The following is an 18913-nucleotide window of genomic DNA, read 5'->3' as shown; positions in this document are numbered from 1 at the left end:
GCTACACTCAGGTCTCGCTCAAAACAAGCGCATCTACTCACGACCGCTCATGCTGTAAACACAGTCCAGTTCAAAATAAATGGCACAGATCCATATATGGCAATGGTCTATTTGCATATAGGCCTACTGCAGCTCTGATTGGTTATGCCGCACCAGTCTTCGTAGAGTACGGGCTGAGTAGTTCGTGTCAATGCAATAGAATCCTACTCCAATGTGTTCTGCCTATAACAAAATATCTTGCATAGTTAGTTTTTGTTCCACTGAAAGTAGCTTATATTGCATTGATTCAATCACACTTGCCACAGTAAAGGGAAACGTTGACCGTGTTTACAGGGAAAACTCTAGATGGTGACCAATCTGAGTCAAGATCACTTTTACCGCTCAAATTTGTTTTTTTACATGACTTAAAAAATGTAAGCCTACACAACATTAACCAATTAAAAACAGTTCTGGAGCAATGAGGTTTGTTCAGTAAGCTATAGGCCCAAAACATTATCACCGCATATTGGCTTTACATTGTTGTTCGGGCCATTTAAAAAATTAAAAAATAAATCAGAATTTGAAGTAGGCTATATGATCACACCGGTAATAGATCCGTTGTATTTCTTGTGAGGCACAGCTGAGTGAGCATACATTTAAATAATTAGCTTTTTATTTTACTGGGCTGATGGTGCCTGCATCTGATGGTCAGTTCTCAGCGGAGGGAGAAGAGCAGCAGACTGAGGGTCAGTCTCAGCGGAGGGAGAGAGCAGCAGACTGAGGGTCAGTCTCAGCGGAGGGAGAGAGCAGCAGACTGAGGGTCCGTCTCAGCAGAGGGAGAGAGCAGCAGACTGAGGGTCAGTCTCAGCGGAGGGAGAGAGCAGCAGACTGAGGGTCAGTCTCAGCAGAGGGAGAGAGCAGCAGACTGAGGGTCCGTCTCAGCAGAGGGAGAGAGCAGCAGACTGAGGGTCCGTCTCAGCAGAGGGAGAGAGCAGCAGACTGAGGGTCCGTCTCAGCGGAGTGAGAAGAGCAGCAGACTGAGGGTCCGTCTCAGCAGAGGGAGAGAGCAGCAGACTGAGGGTCCGTCTCAGCAGAGGGAGAGAGCAGCAGACTGAGGGTCAGTCTCAGCGGAGGGAGAGAGCAGCAGACTGAGGGGTCCGTCTCAGCAGAGGGAGAGAGCAGCAGACTGAGGGTCCGTCTCAGCGGAGGGAGAGAGCAGCAGACCGAGGGTCCGTCTCAGCGGAGGGAGAAGAGCAGCAGACTGAGGGTCCGTCTCAGCAGAGGGAGAGAGCAGCAGACTGAGGGTCCGTCTCAGCAGAGGGAGAGAGCAGCAGACTGAGGGTCAGTCTCAGCGGAGGGAGAGAGCAGCAGACTGAGGGTCCGTCTCAGCAGAGGGAGAGAGCAGCAGACTGAGGGTCCGTCTCAGCGGAGGGAGAGAGCAGCAGACTGAGGGTCAGTCTCAGCGGAGGGAGAGAGCAGCAGACTGAGGGTCAGTCTCAGCAGAGGGAGAGAGCAGCAGACTGAGGGTCTGTCTCTCAACGTCCCTCCTCTCTCCCTTTCCTCCACTGACACTGACCAGAAAGGGACACCGTCCTCCAGCTGATGGCGAAACTCGAGTCACACTGCATTATTTGTCTCATGGACAAATTCACGTTGTTAATTCTATGAACAGAGAAAGTGAATTGGACCGGTTGGTGACCACTGCTCTAGAAGTGAAGTTAAATCTTGTGCTTCTCTCTGTGGGCTGATCTCTACAGTCCTGTGGAGCTGCATGGCAGTCATGGGGCTACTGCACATGAGCACAGTTTAGAGGGAACGTTGGTTGCAACTGTATCAGGACATCAAACCAGCATTGCGGTTTGTAATATAGGCCTTAAATGACGTCCTCATTCAAAAGACCTGCTACTGCTGCTGGAAACAGTGACACACTGCCCAGCCAGCTATGAGACTTAGCTTCATAAAGCTGTCCTTTCTGAACAGACAATAAGTTGGTTTCATAAAGAGGTCCTTTATGAACAAACAATAAGTTGGTTTCATAAAGAGGTCCTTTATGAACAGACAATAACAGTGTTAGTCTAAGAAGTAAAGCAGTGGGGGAAAAACAGTTAACACTGGAACAAAAAGTGGTTAAATCGGTTGTTGTTTCCTGTTGTTCTGTAAATATAATAAATAGTTTTTTAAAAAAGGGCCATGTTCTGAAGAAAGGGACATACTCCTATCGTGCCTGAGAACATTTAAAAACAGCTACTACCTAGATTAAGTAGGTCAAAGTCCTTCAGCTCTCTAGTCTGGATTCACATCTAGGAGTCCCCCCTTAGGTTCAGACAGCGGTGGTTAGAATTCAAGCTCAAAATAAACTTTCATGGCTCCATGTTAATCACAAGGACGTCTGTCACACATTCCCTTCTACGTCCAAAATGGCACTACATAGGGCTCTGGTCTAAAGTAGTGCACTAAATATAGGTAATAGGGTTCTATAGGGCTCTGGTCTAAAGTAGTGCACTAAATATAGGTAATAGGGTTCTATAGGGCTCTGGTCTAAAGTAGTGTACTAAATAAATAGGGAATAGGGTTCCATAGGGCTCTGGTCTAAAGTAGTGCACTATATAGGGAATAGGGTTCCATTTGGAAAGCATACGCTGTCTCATTACTGTTAGAGATTTGTCAAATAAGGGAAAGAAAGCCTCCAGATAATTCCCGAGATGAAACTAGGTAGGAGGCATGTTCCTCATTGTATACAAACTGTGATGATCTTAGGATCAGGTCATTCCCATTGAAGCGAGGCCAACTGACCAGGAAACTAAAAAAGCCGACAGAACATATTCTCGAAGGTGTTTCCTTGACGTTCAGTCCACTGATTAATGGAGGGACGATATATAAAGACAAACTTAATTCCTCTAGAGAGCTAAGGGTCAACACATTAGGCTAGTGATGCATTTGATTGTGGAACACCAGGAATGGTTGAAGATTATGAGTTAGGACGCCATTAAAGTGTTCCTCCTCCTCTTGCAGTAGTGAATTTGTACGAGCCACAACGGCCCACAGGGCAGGAGCCCATCTCCTGTTTCTGTAGCGTGAGGCAGCTTGATGAAGTCTACAATGCCAAGCAGAGGCATTGGGTCCCATTTTTAGAGTCTTTGGTGCGAATCGACCGGGTATCGAACATCAACCTTTCATTCTCTATGGGGATACTCTAACCACAAAACCAATTAGTTGGTTCTCTTGCAATGACAAAGCTTTTTGTTGAGTATTTCAGAAACTAAAAGTTACGTACAATAAACAATCCCCATAGAGAATGACAAGATGTCCCAGGTGATAACACAGAACAGGTAGAGAATGACAAAATGCCCCAGGTGATAACACAGAACAGGTAGAGAATGACAAGATGCCCCAGGTGAAAACACAGAACAGGTAGAGAATGACAAGATGCCCCAGGTGAAAACACAGAACAGGTAGAGAATGACAAGATGCCCCAGGTGAAAACACAGAACAGGTGCTGTCAGGCATTTGGCTGAGGGCCCCATGACTGCCACCGACATCCCACGCTGAAACAGTAACCTACAAAAAAACGAAAGTAGCCAAATTGGTGTTTGTTTTTATTTGTGTTTCATTCATTTTGAAATAATACTATTAAAAGAGGCCATTTTGAAATAATACTATTAAAAGAGGCCATTTTGAAATAATACTATTAAAAAAGGCCATTTTGAAATAATACTATTAAAAGAGGCCATTTTGAAATAATACTATTAAAAGAGGCCATTTTGAAATAATACTATTAAAAGAGGCCATTTTGAAATAATACTATTAAAAGAGGCCATTTTGAAATAATACTATTAAAGAGGCCCTTTCATGGCTTTAAATGAGAGCTCTGCACCATCTCATCTGTGTTCTTCAGGCCTATTAGACAGGATACAGTTTGCTCTTTACAAGCTGGTAGTAAACCATCTCTAGTGTCGTATGGTGTCAATGAAATCGCTGTTGCTACAAGACAAGTTATCAAGACGAAATCACTGTCCCGACATCTCTGCCTCACCAGATTTATTCCAAGGTGTCAACTGTCAATGTTGATGTAGACTCAGCTACAATGTAAACGAGATGTGTGGTGTGGCAAAGCGGGTGAGCATTTAGAAAACATCTGATGTGTAGGTTTTTTAGGAGGCAAATCTAAGCTAACGGAATGATGCTTTGACTCAGATTCCCACTTATTTTTTTTAACTTTATGTCCAACAAAAACCCATTGATTTAAAAGCTGTAAAAAAAGGTTCAGAAAAGTTCAAATCAAGTTTTTCCATCAACTTCGAAAATATTTGGGTGAAACCATTTCAAAGTAGAATGACCAGATTATGAAAAATTTGTGTTGGTTCTACATTGATAAAGTTTGATCATAAATTTACTGGTCCCTGACCACCCCCCCCCCCCACACCCCAAAAATTCCCCTCATCAATCTACACACAATAACCCATAATGACGTCACAATAACCCATAATGACGTCACAATAACCCATAGTGACGTCACAATACCCCATAATGACGTCACAATAACCCATAATGACATCACAACAACCCATAATGACATCACAATAACACATAATGACAAAGCAAAAGCAGGTTATTAGAAATGTTTGCTAATAAAAAAACGTAATTATCACATTTCCATAAGTATTCAGACCCCTTTACTCAGTACTTTGTTGAAGCACCTTTGACAGTGATTACAGCTGAATATAAATGTAAGTAACGTTATCATAGTTTGATGAGTCTGACGCAGTAGCCAACATTTTGTGAGGGAAGATGGGGGGGGGGGGGGGGGGGGGGGCTAACTTTAGATAATGCAACCATGGCTGCTTTGACTTGTGAACGGTTTATTTCCTGATAGTCACAATATGGTTGCTGTTCTTCCATCCCTACGCCCCCTACATTGAGTCTGAGAACTGCTAGCACACAGCTGGCCTGAAGGAATGTTGCCCACAAAAAGAAGTTGTGATGTGTATCGTACTTGTAATTTACCCCTGAAAATCATATTTTGCCATTCCAAAATGGGGTGGGGTGGAGGTTATTACCATCTAATTTTGTCTTGCCACTATCATCAAGAAATAATGACAGACATTTTAGAACATTCAACATCTACTCTGTCTGCTTCCCAGCCAACCCCCGCAGCAGGAGTGGTGTGATACAAAAAAAAAATCTGCTTTCCCAAGGCAAAGAAGGAGGGATATGCTGTGATGACGGACCCTAAGATACTGTAAGTCAGAGTTATTCATTTAAAATCTACATAAATCGAGCATTTCACGCACACAAAAAATAATAATTAAGCGAACATTTAAAAGTTTAATTGAAAAAAAAAAATGTTGCACGACAAAATATCACATATTTCAAATTGTGCCGAAGTAATTCACTAGTGGGTGACTGAAGCTCCTCTCCCTCCTCTCCCTCTCCCATCAATCTCTTAGTTGGTTACATTTACTAAAGACAAAGTAATTCACTTTTACGTGATATATGATATCAGATTTTGTTACTTTGTATTCTTCTTCTTCAAGCATTCAGATGGGAGATGAGCGTTACAAATTGTATGAATCCATGGGTCCTGCACACTGTAGGACGGCAGGGTGCCTATATTATGGCTTATGGCTCTAAATTCGTTTTCTGTCAAATGATGTGTCACTATTTATTCTCACCTTTATTTCTCATGTGTTCATGCTGATCAATATTTTGGCTATGCTGGCCGATTGTAAATGATCAAATACATACAATACAATGCAGAGCTCCCGAGTGGCGCAGCGGTCTAAGGCACCGCATCTCAGTGGCGTCACTGTAGTCCCTGGTTCGAATCCAGGCTGCATCACATCCGGCCGTGAATTGGCCCAGCGTCATCCAGGTTTGGCCCGGGGTAGGCCATCATTGTAAATAAGAATTTGTTCTTAACTGACTTACCTAGTTAAATATAATTCTGAACATATTGTAATTTCTAATAATTGTCCAGTACACTTATTGTATGCTGTTTTCATGTACATTCTCTTATGTCTAAGCTTCTAAAAGGTGCCTCAGGCTCCACTCATTCTGATGAGGAAGTGTATCAGTGAAGTGTATTGTGTAATTAATTACCGCAGTTTGTCTGATATTCAACAGTCGGCTGGGAATGACATGTGTTTACCTGGTCATCAATGACACGTGGTCCTTTGTTTACCTTGTTACCTGGCAACAAGCACAAGGCAGCTGTAGGTCAAGGTGAGCTCATGAATATAAAAAACTCACCATCAACTCGGATTGTTCTCTCAGGCTTCCTGATTATTACAAAGACGAGAGGAAAAAAGGTACAATTTTCTAAATTCTAAGCATTTTAATTGTTTAAAAATATTATTGTTGATATTTTAGTAATTTAAAGGTTATTTTTACGTGGGAAATATAAAAAAAAATATATATATATATATACATATCTTAACAAAACAATGCACTACATAAGTAACCATTTCACTGTACTGTTCACACCTTCTGTATCCTGCGCCTGTGATAAATAAACTTAGATTGTATTTGATATAGTGTGTGTTTACCAGAGACGGTAATGTGAAGAACAACGTGACCCGAAGAACAACGTGACCTGCACCAAAGTCAGATTACGATACAACGTTAGGCCAACGATACCGTGTCCAAGTTCTTAAATTCTCCGGTAGAATACCCCGCTTTTATTTTGTCACACCCACAACCGTAAACTATTTTCTGTAATTAGCTCGCCATTAACTTGTAAATAATGATCTTGTTGTCAGTTTATTTTCCTGTAATAATGAATTAAAATGACCTTAAGTGAAGACGTTGTCAGTTATGACATGGTCAATATTTCAACTGGCTAGCCAGCTAACTTAACGCTAACTAGCTAGCTAACTAACAAGTTAGAAACGAACCAAAACTTAGTTTAAAAAGTTGCTTGTAGTTGGAGGTTTTCTAGATTAACATATACTAAATTCATTTTTTTAAACGGATGGGTTTATTGGAGTTATGACTCAACACTCATGCTATTTTGGACCACCAGGCAGCCTGTCATTTTTGTGTTTATAATGACAACAACTATTTTGATGTAGGATGACAACAGACTGTTCATGATGTCACTGCGACAACTGTATAGCTACAGACATGTCGATAGACATAGCATAAACCAGCCTTAAACATGGATTTAGTACACTACCATACTCACTGTTTAGCACATGTGAAACCCTTAAAGAGATGGGTTGGGCTCAGGCTTAATAGGGTGTGAACAATGTTGAATGAATGGGTGTAGACAAAGAAGAGCTCTCCATTAGGTGTACCACAACAGAGAAGAATGGGAGAAACTGCCCAAATACAGGTGTGCCAAGCTTGTAGCGTCATACCCAAGAAGACTCGAGGCTGTAATCGCTGCCAAAGGTGCTTCAGCAAAAGTACTAGAGTATAGGTGTCTGAATACTTATGTAAATGTGGTTTCAGTTTTTTTTACATTTGCACAAAAAAAAATCTCAAAACCTGTTTTTACTTTGTCATTATGGGGTATTGTCTGTAGATTGATGAGGGGAGAAAAATATTTAATCCATTTTAGAATAAGGCTGAAAAGAAATGTATAAAAAATTCATGAGCCCAAAAAAATCTATTTAATTTGAAATGGCAAGCCAGACAAAATTAAAAAGGCCTATTTATATAACGAATATGAATTTTGGAGGGCAGACATTAAATATTAAAGCATTAGACCTCTCATTAAAGGTGTCAGCCATACAAAAGTTGTACTTACAGTAAGTTTGGACAAAACCTACTCATTCAAGGGTGTTTCTTTATTTGTACTATGTTCTACATTGTAGAATAATAATGAAGACATCAAAACTATGAAATAACACATATGGAATCATGTAGTAACCAAATGAGTGTTAAACAAATCAAAACATATTTTATATTTGAGATTCTTCAAAGTAGCCACCCTTTGCACATTCTTGGCATTCTCTCAACCGGGTTCATGAGGTAGTCGCCACCTGGAATGCATTTCAATTAACAGGTGTGCCTTGTTCATTTGTGGAATTTCATTCCTGAATGTGTTTGAGCCAATCAGTTGTGTTGTGACAAGGTAGGGGTGGTGTACAGAAGATAGCCCTATTTGGTAAAATATCAAGTCCATATTATGGCAAGAACAGCTCAAATAAGCAAAGAGAAACAACAGTCCATCATTACTTTAAGACGTGAAGGTCAGTCAATCTGGAAAATGTCAAGATTTTTCATCAGGTGCAGTCGCAAAAACCATCAAGGACTATGATGAAACTGGCTCTCGTGAGGACCGCCACAGGAAAGGAAGACCCAGAGTTACCTCTGCTGTAGAGGATAAGTTCATTAGAGTTACCAGCACCTCAGATTGCAGCCCAAATAAATGCTTCACAGAGTTCTTGTAACAGACACATCTCAACATCAACTGTTCAGAGGAGACTGCATGAATCAGGCCTTCATGGTCGAATTGCTGCAAAGAAACCACAACGAAAGGACACCAATAATAAGAAGAGACTTGCTTGGGCCAAGAAACACAAGCAATGGACATTAGACAGGTGGAAATCTGTCCTTTGGTCTGATGAGTCCAAATTTGAGAGTTTTGGTTCCAACCGCCGTGTCTTTGTGAGACACAGAGTAGGTGAACGAATGATCTCTGCATTTGTGGTTCCCACCGTGAAGCATGGAGGAGGAGGTGTGATGATGTGGGGGTGCTTTGCTGGTGACACTGTGATTTATTTAGAATTCAAGGCACACTTAACCAGCATGGCTACCACAGCATTCTGCAGCGATACGCCTTCCCATCTGGTTTGGGCTTAGTGAAACTATAATTTGTTTTTCAACAGGACAATGACCCAACACACCTCCAGGCTGTGTCAGGGCTATTTGACCAAGAAGGAGAGTGATGGAGTGCTGCATCACATAACCTGGAACCACAATCACCCAACCTCAACCCAATTGAGATGGTTTGGGATGAGTTGGACTGCAGAGTGAAAGAAACGCAGCCAACAAGTGCTCAGCATATGTGGGAACTCCTTCAAGACTGTTGGAAAAGCATTCCTCATGAAGCTGGTTGAGAGAACGCCAAGAGTGTGCAAAGCTGTCATCAAGACAAAGGGTGGCTACTTTGAAGAATCTCAAATATAAAATATACTTTGATTTGTTTAACACTTAATTTGGTTACAACATGATTCCATATGTGTTATTTCATAGCTTTGATGTCTTCACTATTATTCTACAATGTAGAAAATAGTCAAAAATAAAGAAAAACCCTGGAACGAGTAGGTGTGTCCAGACTTGTGACTGCTACTGTACATGATCAATTAAAACTGTTTCCTGCCTATTCTGAGCCGATTGCACTTCTGGACATCTTCCGATTGCGAAGGGAAGTAAACATGATGTGTCTTTCATCTGCTGAAGTGAGGTTACTTGGCCGACCACTACGTCTACGGTCCTCAACGTTACCCGTTTCTTTGTGCTTCTTCAAAAGAGCTTGGACAGCACATCTGGAAACCCCTGACTTCCTTGACATGTCTGCCTGGGATCGACCTTACTGATGCAGTAGAACTACCTGGTGTCTTGTTGCTGTGCTCAGTCTTGACTTTTAACAGTAAACTGTCTACAGCAACCTCACCTTGGTAGCTGAGTTTGGCTGTTCCTCACCCAGTTGTATTCCTCCTACACAGCAGTTTCTGTTTCAGTTAATGATTGTGTTTCAACTTACATAATGAATTGATGATCCTTTGTACCTGTTTGGTATAATAGTTTAATCATACACCTGACTATATGCCTACAAAATCCCTGACTTTGTGCAAGCGTAGCTACAAGAAGTGATGCTGTTTTGAAGGCGAAGGGTGGTCACACCAAATAGTGATTTGATGTAGATGTGTCTTCTGTTCACTCACTTTGCATTTTGTTAATTGATAAATATAATCTATTAACATGCCTATTTCTGAAAACATTCAGACTTTACAGCATTTTTTCACACCTGACTAAAACTTTTGCACAGTACTGTATATATATATATATATATATAAATATATATTTAATAATACATTTTTAAAAATCCAGCCCCCATTGCCCACGGGAGGCCTTTTGGTAGGCCGTCATTGTAAATAAGAATTTGTTCTTAACTGACTTGCCTAGTTAAATAACGGTTAAATAAAAATAAATATGTACAACGTAAAACACCAAATAATGCATGCAGAGAAGAATTAGGCCGATACCCGCTAATTAACAAAGTCCAGAAAAGAGCCTTGAAATTCGACAACCACCTAAAAGGAAGCGATTCCCAAACCTTCCATAACAAAGCCATCACCTACAGAGAGATGAACCTGGAGAAGAGTCCCCTAAGCAAGCTGGTCCTGGGGCTCTGTTCACAAACACAAACACACCCCACAGAGCCCCAGGACAGCAACACAATTAGACCCAACCAAATCTTGAGGGAAAAAAAGATTATTACTTGACACATTGTTTTTTTTTGGTAAATTGTTTACAGAGCAAACTGGATGCTATTTGGCCCTAAACAGAGAGTACACAGAATACCTGACCACTGTGACTGACCCTAAATTTAGGAAAGCTTTGACTATGTACAGACTCAGTGAGCATAGCCTTGCTATTGAGAGGCCGCCGTAGGCAGACATGGCTCTCAAGAGAAGACAGGCTATGTGCACACTGCCCACAAAATGAGGTGGAAACTGAGCTGCACTTCCTAACCTCCTGCCCAATGTATGACCAAATTAGAGACACATATTTCTCTCAGATTACACAGATCCACAAAGAATTCGAAAACAAACCCAGTTTTGATAAACTCCCATATCTACTGGGTGAAATTCCACAGTGTGCCATCACAGCAGCAAGATGTGACCTTTTGCCACAAGAAAAGGTCAACCAGTAAAGAACAAACACCATTGTAAATACAACCCATATTTTCTGTATATTTATTTTCCCTTTTGTACTATAACTATTTGCACATCGTTATAACACTGTACATAGCCATAATATGACATTTAAAATGTCTCTATTCCTCTGAAACGTTTTGTGAGTGTAATGTTTACAGTTCATTTTGATTTATTTATTTCACTTTCTTTGGCGATGTTAACATGTTTCCCAATAAAGCCCTTCAAATTGAAACTGAACTGAATTGAGAGAGAGCGGCAGAGTGGGGGGGTTTCAGTCTTTGACCACCAGACAACAGAAAGAAAACAGATATGAGCTGAACATAACAGTCAGTGGAAGAGAGGACAGTAACAGGAGACACTATGAGCTGAACATAACAGTCAGTGGAAGAGAGGACAGTAACAGGAGACACTATGAGCTGAACATAACAGTCAGTGGAAGAGAGGACAGTAACAGGAGACACTATGAGCTGAACATAACAGTCAGTGGAAGAGAGGACAGTAACAGGAGACACTATGAGAGAGGACAGTAACAGGAGACACTATGAGCTGAACATAACAGTATCCCAGTGGAGGAGAGGACAGTAACAGGAGACACTATGAGCTGAACATAACAGTCAGTGGAAGAGAGGACAGTAACAGGAGACACTATGAGCTGAACATAACAGTCAGTGGAAGAGTGGACAGTAACAGGAGACACTATGAGCTGAACATAACAGTATCCCAGTGGAGGAGAGGACAGTAACAGGAGACACTATGAGCTGAACATAACAGTCAGTGGAAGAGAGGACAGTAACAGGAGACACTATGAGCTGAACATAACAGTCAGTGGAAGAGAGGACAGTAACAGGAGACACTATGAGCTGAACATAACAGTCAGTGGAAGAGAGGACAGTAACAGGAGACACTATGAGCTGAACATAACAGTCAGTAGAAGAGAGGACAGTAACAGGAGACACTATGAGCTGAACATAACAGTCAGTGGAAGAGAGGACAGTAACAGGAGACACTATGAGAGAGGACAGTAACAGGAGACACTATGAGCTGAACATAACAGTCAGTGGAAGAGAGGACAGTAACAGGAGACACTATGAGCTGAACATAACAGTCAGTGGAAGAGAGGACAGTAACAGGAGACACTATGAGCTGAACATAACAGTAAGTCAGTGGAAGAGAGGACAGTAACAGGAGACACTATGAGCTGAACATAACAGTCAGTAGAAGAGAGGACAGTAACAGGAGACACTATGAGCTGAACATAACAGTCAGTGGAAGAGAGGACAGTAACAGGAGACACTATGAGAGAGGACAGTAACAGGAGACACTATGAGAGAGGACAGTAACAGGAGACACTATGAGCTGAACATAACAGTCAGTAGAAGAGAGGACAGTAACAGGAGACACTATGAGCTGAACATAACAGTCAGTGGAAGAGAGGACAGTAACAGGAGACACTATGAGCTGAACATAACAGTCAGTGGAAGAGAGGACAGTAACAGGAGACACTATGAGCTGAACATAACAGTCAGTAGAAGAGAGGACAGTAACAGGAGACACTATGAGCTGAACATAACAGTCAGTGGAAGAGAGGACAGTAACAGGAGACACTATGAGAGAGGACAGTAACAGGAGACACTATGAGCTGAACATAACAGTCAGTAGAAGAGAGGACAGTAACAGGAGACACTATGAGCTGAACATAACAGTCAGTGGAAGAGAGGACAGTAACAGGAGACACTATGAGCTGAACATAACAGTCAGTGGAAGAGAGGACAGTAACAGGAGACACTATGAGCTGAACATAACAGTCAGTAGAAGAGAGGACAGTAGCAGGAGACACTATGAGAGAGGACAGTAACAGGAGACACTATGAGAGAGGACAGTAACAGGAGACACTATGAGAGAGGACAGTAACAGGAGACACTATGAGCTGAACATAACAGTCAGTAGAAGAGAGGACAGTAGCAGGAGACACTATGAGAGAGGACAGTAACAGGAGACACTATGAGAGAGGACAGTAACAGGAGACACTATGAGAGAGGACAGTAACAGGAGACACTATGAGCTGAACATAACAGTCAGTGGAAGAGAGGACAGTAACAGGAGACACTATGAGCTGAACATAACAGTCAGTGGAAGAGAGGACAGTAACAGGAGACACTATGAGCTGAACATAACAGTCAGTGGAAGAGAGGACAGTAACAGGAGACACTATGAGCTGAACATAACAGTCAGTGGAAGAGAGGACAGTAACAGGAGACACTATGAGAGAGGACAGTAACAGGAGACACTATGAGAGAGGACAGTAACAGGAGACACTATGAGAGAGGACAGTAACAGGAGACACTATGAGAGAGGACAGTAACAGGAGACACTATGAGCTGAACATAACAGTCAGTAGAAGAGAGGACAGTAACAGGAGACACTATGAGCTGAACATAACAGTCAGTGGAAGAGAGGACAGTAACAGGAGACACTATGAGAGAGGACAGTAACAGGAGACACTATGAGCTGAATATAACAGTCAGTGGAAGAGAGGACAGTAGCAGGAGACACTATGAGCTGAACATAACAGTCAGTGGAAGAGAGGACAGTAGCAGGAGACACTATGAGCTGAACATAACAGTCAGTGGAAGAGAGGACAGTAACAGGAGACACTATGAGAGAGGACAGTAACAGGAGACACTATGAGCTGAACATAACAGTCAGTGGAAGAGAGGACAGTAACAGGAGACACTATGAGAGAGGACAGTAACAGGAGACACTATGAGCTGAATATAACAGTCAGTGGAAGAGAGGACAGTAACAGGAGACACTATGAGCTGAACATAACAGTCAGTAGAAGAGAGGACAGTAACAGGAGACACTATGAGCTGAACATAACAGTCAGTGGAAGAGAGGACAGTAACAGGAGACACTATGAGCTGAATATAACAGTCAGTGGAAGAGAGGACAGTAACAGGAGACACTATGAGCTGAACATAACAGTCAGTGGAAGAGAGGACAGTAACAGGAGACACTATGAGCTGAATATAACAGTCAGTGGAAGAGAGGACAGTAACAGGAGACACTATGAGCTGAATATAACAGTCAGTAGAAGAGAGGACAGTAACAGGAGACACTATGAGCTGAACATAACAGTCAGTGGAAGAGAGGACAGTAACAGGAGACACTATGAGCTGAACATAACAGTCAGTGGAAGGGAGGACAGTAACAGGAGACACTATGAGCTGAACATAACAGTCAGTGGAAGAGAGGACAGTAACAGGAGACACTATGAGCTGAACATAACAGTCAGTGGAAGGGAGGACAGTAACAGGAGACACTATGAGCTGAACATAACAGTCAGTGGAAGAGAGGACAGTAACAGGAGACACTATGAGCTGAACATAACAGTCAGTAGAAGAGAGGACAGTAACAGGAGACACTATGAGCTGAACATAACAGTCAGTGGAAGAGAGGACAGTAACAGGAGACACTATGAGCTGAATATAACAGTCAGTGGAAGAGAGGACAGTAACAGGAGACACTATGAGCTGAATATAACAGTCAGTAGAAGAGAGGACAGTAACAGGAGACACTATGAGCTGAACATAACAGTCAGTGGAAGAGAGGACAGTAACAGGAGACACTATGAGCTGAACATAACAGTCAGTGGAAGAGAGGACAGTAACAGGAGACACTATGAGCTGAACATAACAGTCAGTGGAAGAGAGGACAGTAACAGGAGACACTATGAGCTGAACATAACAGTCAGTGGAAGAGAGGACAGTAACAGGAGACACTATGAGCTGAACATAACAGTCAGTAGAAGAGAGGACAGTAACAGGAGACACTATGAGCTGAACATAACAGTCAGTGGAAGAGAGGACAGTAACAGGAGACACTATGAGAGAGGACAGTAACAGGAGACACTATGAGCTGAACATAACAGTCAGTAGAAGAGAGGACAGTAACAGGAGACACTATGAGCTCAACATAACAGTCAGTAGAAGAGAGGACAGTAGCAGGAGACACTATGAGCTGAACATAACAGTCAGTGGAAGAGAGGACAGTAACAGGAGACACTATGAGCTGAACATAACAGTCAGTGGAAGAGAGGACAGTAACAGGAGACACTATGAGCTCAACATAACAGTCAGTGGAAGAGAGGACGGTAACAGGAGACACTATGAGCTGAACATAACAGTCAGTGGAAGAGAGGACAGTAACAGGAGACACTATGAGCTGAACATAACAGTCAGTGAAAGAGAGGACAGTAACAGGAGACACTATGAGCTGAACATAACAGTCAGTAGAAGAGAGGACAGTAACAGGAGACACTATGAGCTGAACATAACAGTCAGTGGAAGAGAGGACAGTAACAGGAGACACTATGAGCTGAACATAACAGTCAGTAGAAGAGAGGACAGTAACAGGAGACACTATGAGAGAGGACAGTAACAGGAGACACTATGAGCTGAACATAACAGTCAGTGGAAGAGAGGACAGTAACAGGAGACACTATGAGAGAGGACAGTAACAGGAGACACTATGAGCTGAACATAACAGTCAGTAGAAGAGAGGACAGTAACAGGAGACACTATGAGCTGAACATAACAGTCAGTAGAAGAGAGGACAGTAACAGGAGACACTATGAGCTGAACATAACAGTCAGTGGAAGAGAGGACAGTAACAGGAGACACTATGAGAGAGGACAGTAACAGGAGACACTATGAGCTGAACATAACAGTCAGTAGAAGAGAGGACAGTAACAGGAGACACTATGAGCTGAACATAACAGTATGTCAGTGGAAGAGAGGACAGTAACAGGAGACACTATGAGAGAGGACAGTAACAGGAGACACTATGAGCTGAACATAACAGTCAGTGGAAGAGAGGACAGTAACAGGAGACACTATGAGCTGAACATAACAGTCAGTGGAAGAGAGGACAGTAACAGGAGACACTATGAGAGAGGACAGTAACAGGAGACACTATGAGCTGAACATAACAGTCAGTGGAAGAGAGGACAGTAACAGGAGACACTATGAGCTGAACATAACAGTCAGTGGAAGAGAGGACAGTAACAGGAGACACTATGAGCTGAACATAACAGTACGTCAGTGGAATGGAGGGCAGTAGTAAGTGACCCAACAGTGGTTTGTGACTACTGTGATTTCCCATTGCAGAAAATTAAATTGCAGTAATTCCATTACCGATTTGATAACACAATTACAAGTTTTAATCAATTCATTTTTATTTATTTTTAAAGCTTGATATCTGTAAAAACACTTAACTAATTGGTAGGTCTACCTTAACTTGTTTCTTCTGTGAACTTTCATTATCCTCCCTCCTCACGAGGGAGAGACATTAGAAAATATCTTAAACATATGTGGGTTTTTGGTAACAAAATTACAATTCACAAGTCAATGTTTCATAAACGTACAGAAGGCAAATATGTTTTCTCCAAAACTCAATACAAGTGTTGATATTAGTTGGCAGGGGGCTTTACTTCAACATTAATGAGTTAATTCTAATCGCTTTTAAGACTTTATCTGGTAGATGGTGTCCAAGATCTCTTTTCCATCTGTTTGACAAGAGACCAAAGCCTTTGCTTCTTCTTCATTTTTAGGATGGAAAATGGTTAAAAATGTATATATGCCTTCATTTCTTTTTAAAAGATATAGACAATTACATTTCATTTGACAAGCTCCTACGAATTTCGTTGGTGCTCATGTGTCCTCTTAGATGGAAATGCCCTAGGCTAGACGATCTATCATCCCAAAACTACATCAGCACATGAAAGTACGGAATACGGGCCAAACTATCTATTTAGTTAGCTTTTCTAGCGATCAATTTTTTTTTTACCTTCCCTTCGATGCTGGTAATGGTGTTTCCGACATCTGGACTGGGTGTGAGGACTGCCGCTGTCGCCTCGGCTCCAAGCGGATGACAGATCTCCTGAATGGGCTTTTGCCCCGACGATGCAAGTGATTTTGGGGTGCCACCACTCATTGCGCAAGAGATGGGAATCGGAGAACAGATTTTCTGGGAAAAAAATCTTAATTTTTTGGCCTGGAATGCTATTTTTTGTGTGTGATTATTTCCAATCCCGTGTATCAAATGCTGGACACTCTAGCTGCAACCAAAAGCTGTCAGCTGACTTGCACGGCGCAGTCTCGGAAGTACAATAACACTACCGGAAGTAATGACACTACGAGCAATCACGTGACTTTTGTTGACACACAGTAAAAAGTAATTTAACGGAGTTTGTTTCTGTATCTAGCAAAGTAGTTTAGTTGAAGTCAAACATACGATTATCTGTGATAGTTGTGTAGCTATTTGAACGATGGGTAAAATCTGAAACACCTGCTATCCGTGGTCGATTCGTCTGTCCCCAGTGCAAACGTTACCTAGCTAGCACTGTGATAGCATAGCGGGCTCTATGTATGTTTTATATTGTTTAGGTTGCAACCAGTCTTTCTGACATGGCGTCGCCTGCACCGTGTAAGTCAAGCAGCAAAAAGGCAGGGTAGAATATCCAGGGCGTTTTGTGCGGCTTGTTGAAACCGCGTCCTGGGGCTCTATTCAATCCGCATCGCGGAAATTCAGTTCTTTAATACCTCAGTGGTGTAACTGCGTTGGAGCTGTCAAATCGGGGATACAGACACACAATGATACGGTTATTGTGGATAGTCAGATTCATGTAATAGTTCGTTTTAAAACGTTTACATGCTTTGCAAGAAGAACGATTTTCCTAATAGTCCTGTTTTTATATGGACACATCTGAAATGTCTACTTAATAATTAAACTTCCTTCCCTATGGAGTTTAGTACACTTCTGTGAGGTTTAATGGCGGTTGGCTTCCAATATGTTGCTTTACCGTCCCCAACTAAACTATAGTACAGATCCATTACACTTTGTGATGGGAAAGCGGAACCAGGAAAACATTTTTAAAAAAAAATACATATTTTCATTAATCTACTAACTAACCCTATACTCATTAAACCCTATGTGATCCTACCCCAGGCCAACGACCTGAGATGACGGGACACCACCACTCAACATACCCTGTCACTCTTCTGAAGTCAGATCTCGTACCCCCAAGCACTTCTCTGCATCTGCCACCACATCTTTTTTTCCCGTGATTTTACATTCCATTTCTGCAGTACCGTTGACAACCATTGCTATAAATGCTAAGAAGCCAACCTCACTGAAGAATATCACTCACTAGCCTATCCTTCTGTTCTGGTGTAACAGTATAACTTTAGTCCGTCCCTTCGCCCCGACCCGGGCACGAACCAGGGACCCTCTGCACACATCAACAACAGTCACCCACGAAGCATCGTTACCCATCGCTCCACAAAAGCCGCGGCCCTTGCAGAGCAAGGGGAAACCCTACTTCAAGGTCTCAGAGCGAGTGGCGTCACCGATTGAAAGGCTATTAGCGCGCACCACCGTTAGCTAGCTAGCCATTTCACATCCGTTACACTGGCACAGATCTACTATATCACAGAGATCCTCTCAGAATCCCTCACCCTTGACCCCATCCTCTTCTACTTTCTTCACTGCCTCAGGAGCTGCCTCTGGCCACATCAACCTGCCTCTTTCACTTCGGACACTTCCGATTCCCAGCAACATGAGCACCTCTACAGATGACACACACAACTTTATCCACCCGAAATGACACAATCCTCTATCCCATGACCTCCTGCACACTTCCCACATCTTGGAATCTCCCTCTTACACACGGCTGCGACGTGACCATAACATTGCACCTGAAACAGTGCAGTGGATTCGCTGCAAAATTTGCACTGACAGGATAGCTGATATCCTAACGTGACCTTGTTGGGTAAAGACTCTTGACTCAAAACTCTAAAGGACTGACAGTGACTGGTTCACCACGCTCACCATCGGATTGGCGTCGCACCACAAACACCGGGAATCTTCAACTTCAATTGCTCCACCTCCAGCTGTAACGTTACCCTAGAAATCACTCCTTTCAAACGGTGCCCTGTTTCTAAAGCCAAACAAGAAACAGATCTTGACCCAATTTGAGTGACACG

The 18913-nt window shown here is 42.4% G+C and overlaps 1 protein-coding gene across 2 annotated transcripts in view; it reads right to left on the bottom strand.

Annotated features, from left to right (window-relative positions):
• Positions 1 to 17008, bottom strand: part of LOC129810586 (sorting nexin-30-like) — a 53373-nt gene extending 36365 nt beyond the window's left edge. The window contains exon 1 of one of the 2 annotated variants that reach the window (XM_055861267.1): positions 16716 to 17008. In XM_055861267.1, the coding sequence (XP_055717242.1) occupies positions 16716 to 16862 (147 nt within the window). In that variant the 5' untranslated portion in view covers positions 16863 to 17008. The remainder of the gene's footprint in view (positions 1 to 16715) is intronic. The other variant, XM_055861257.1, reaches the window with a different exon arrangement.
• Between the last annotated feature and the right edge of the window lie 1905 nt (positions 17009 to 18913).

Source organism: Salvelinus fontinalis, chromosome 2 (assembly GCF_029448725.1).
Source record: "Salvelinus fontinalis isolate EN_2023a chromosome 2, ASM2944872v1, whole genome shotgun sequence".
In the NCBI taxonomy this organism is placed as follows: Eukaryota; Metazoa; Chordata; class Actinopteri; order Salmoniformes; family Salmonidae; genus Salvelinus; species Salvelinus fontinalis.
Note: the sequence above shows the minus strand (reverse complement) of the source record. Positions and strands in the feature narration are given on the sequence as shown.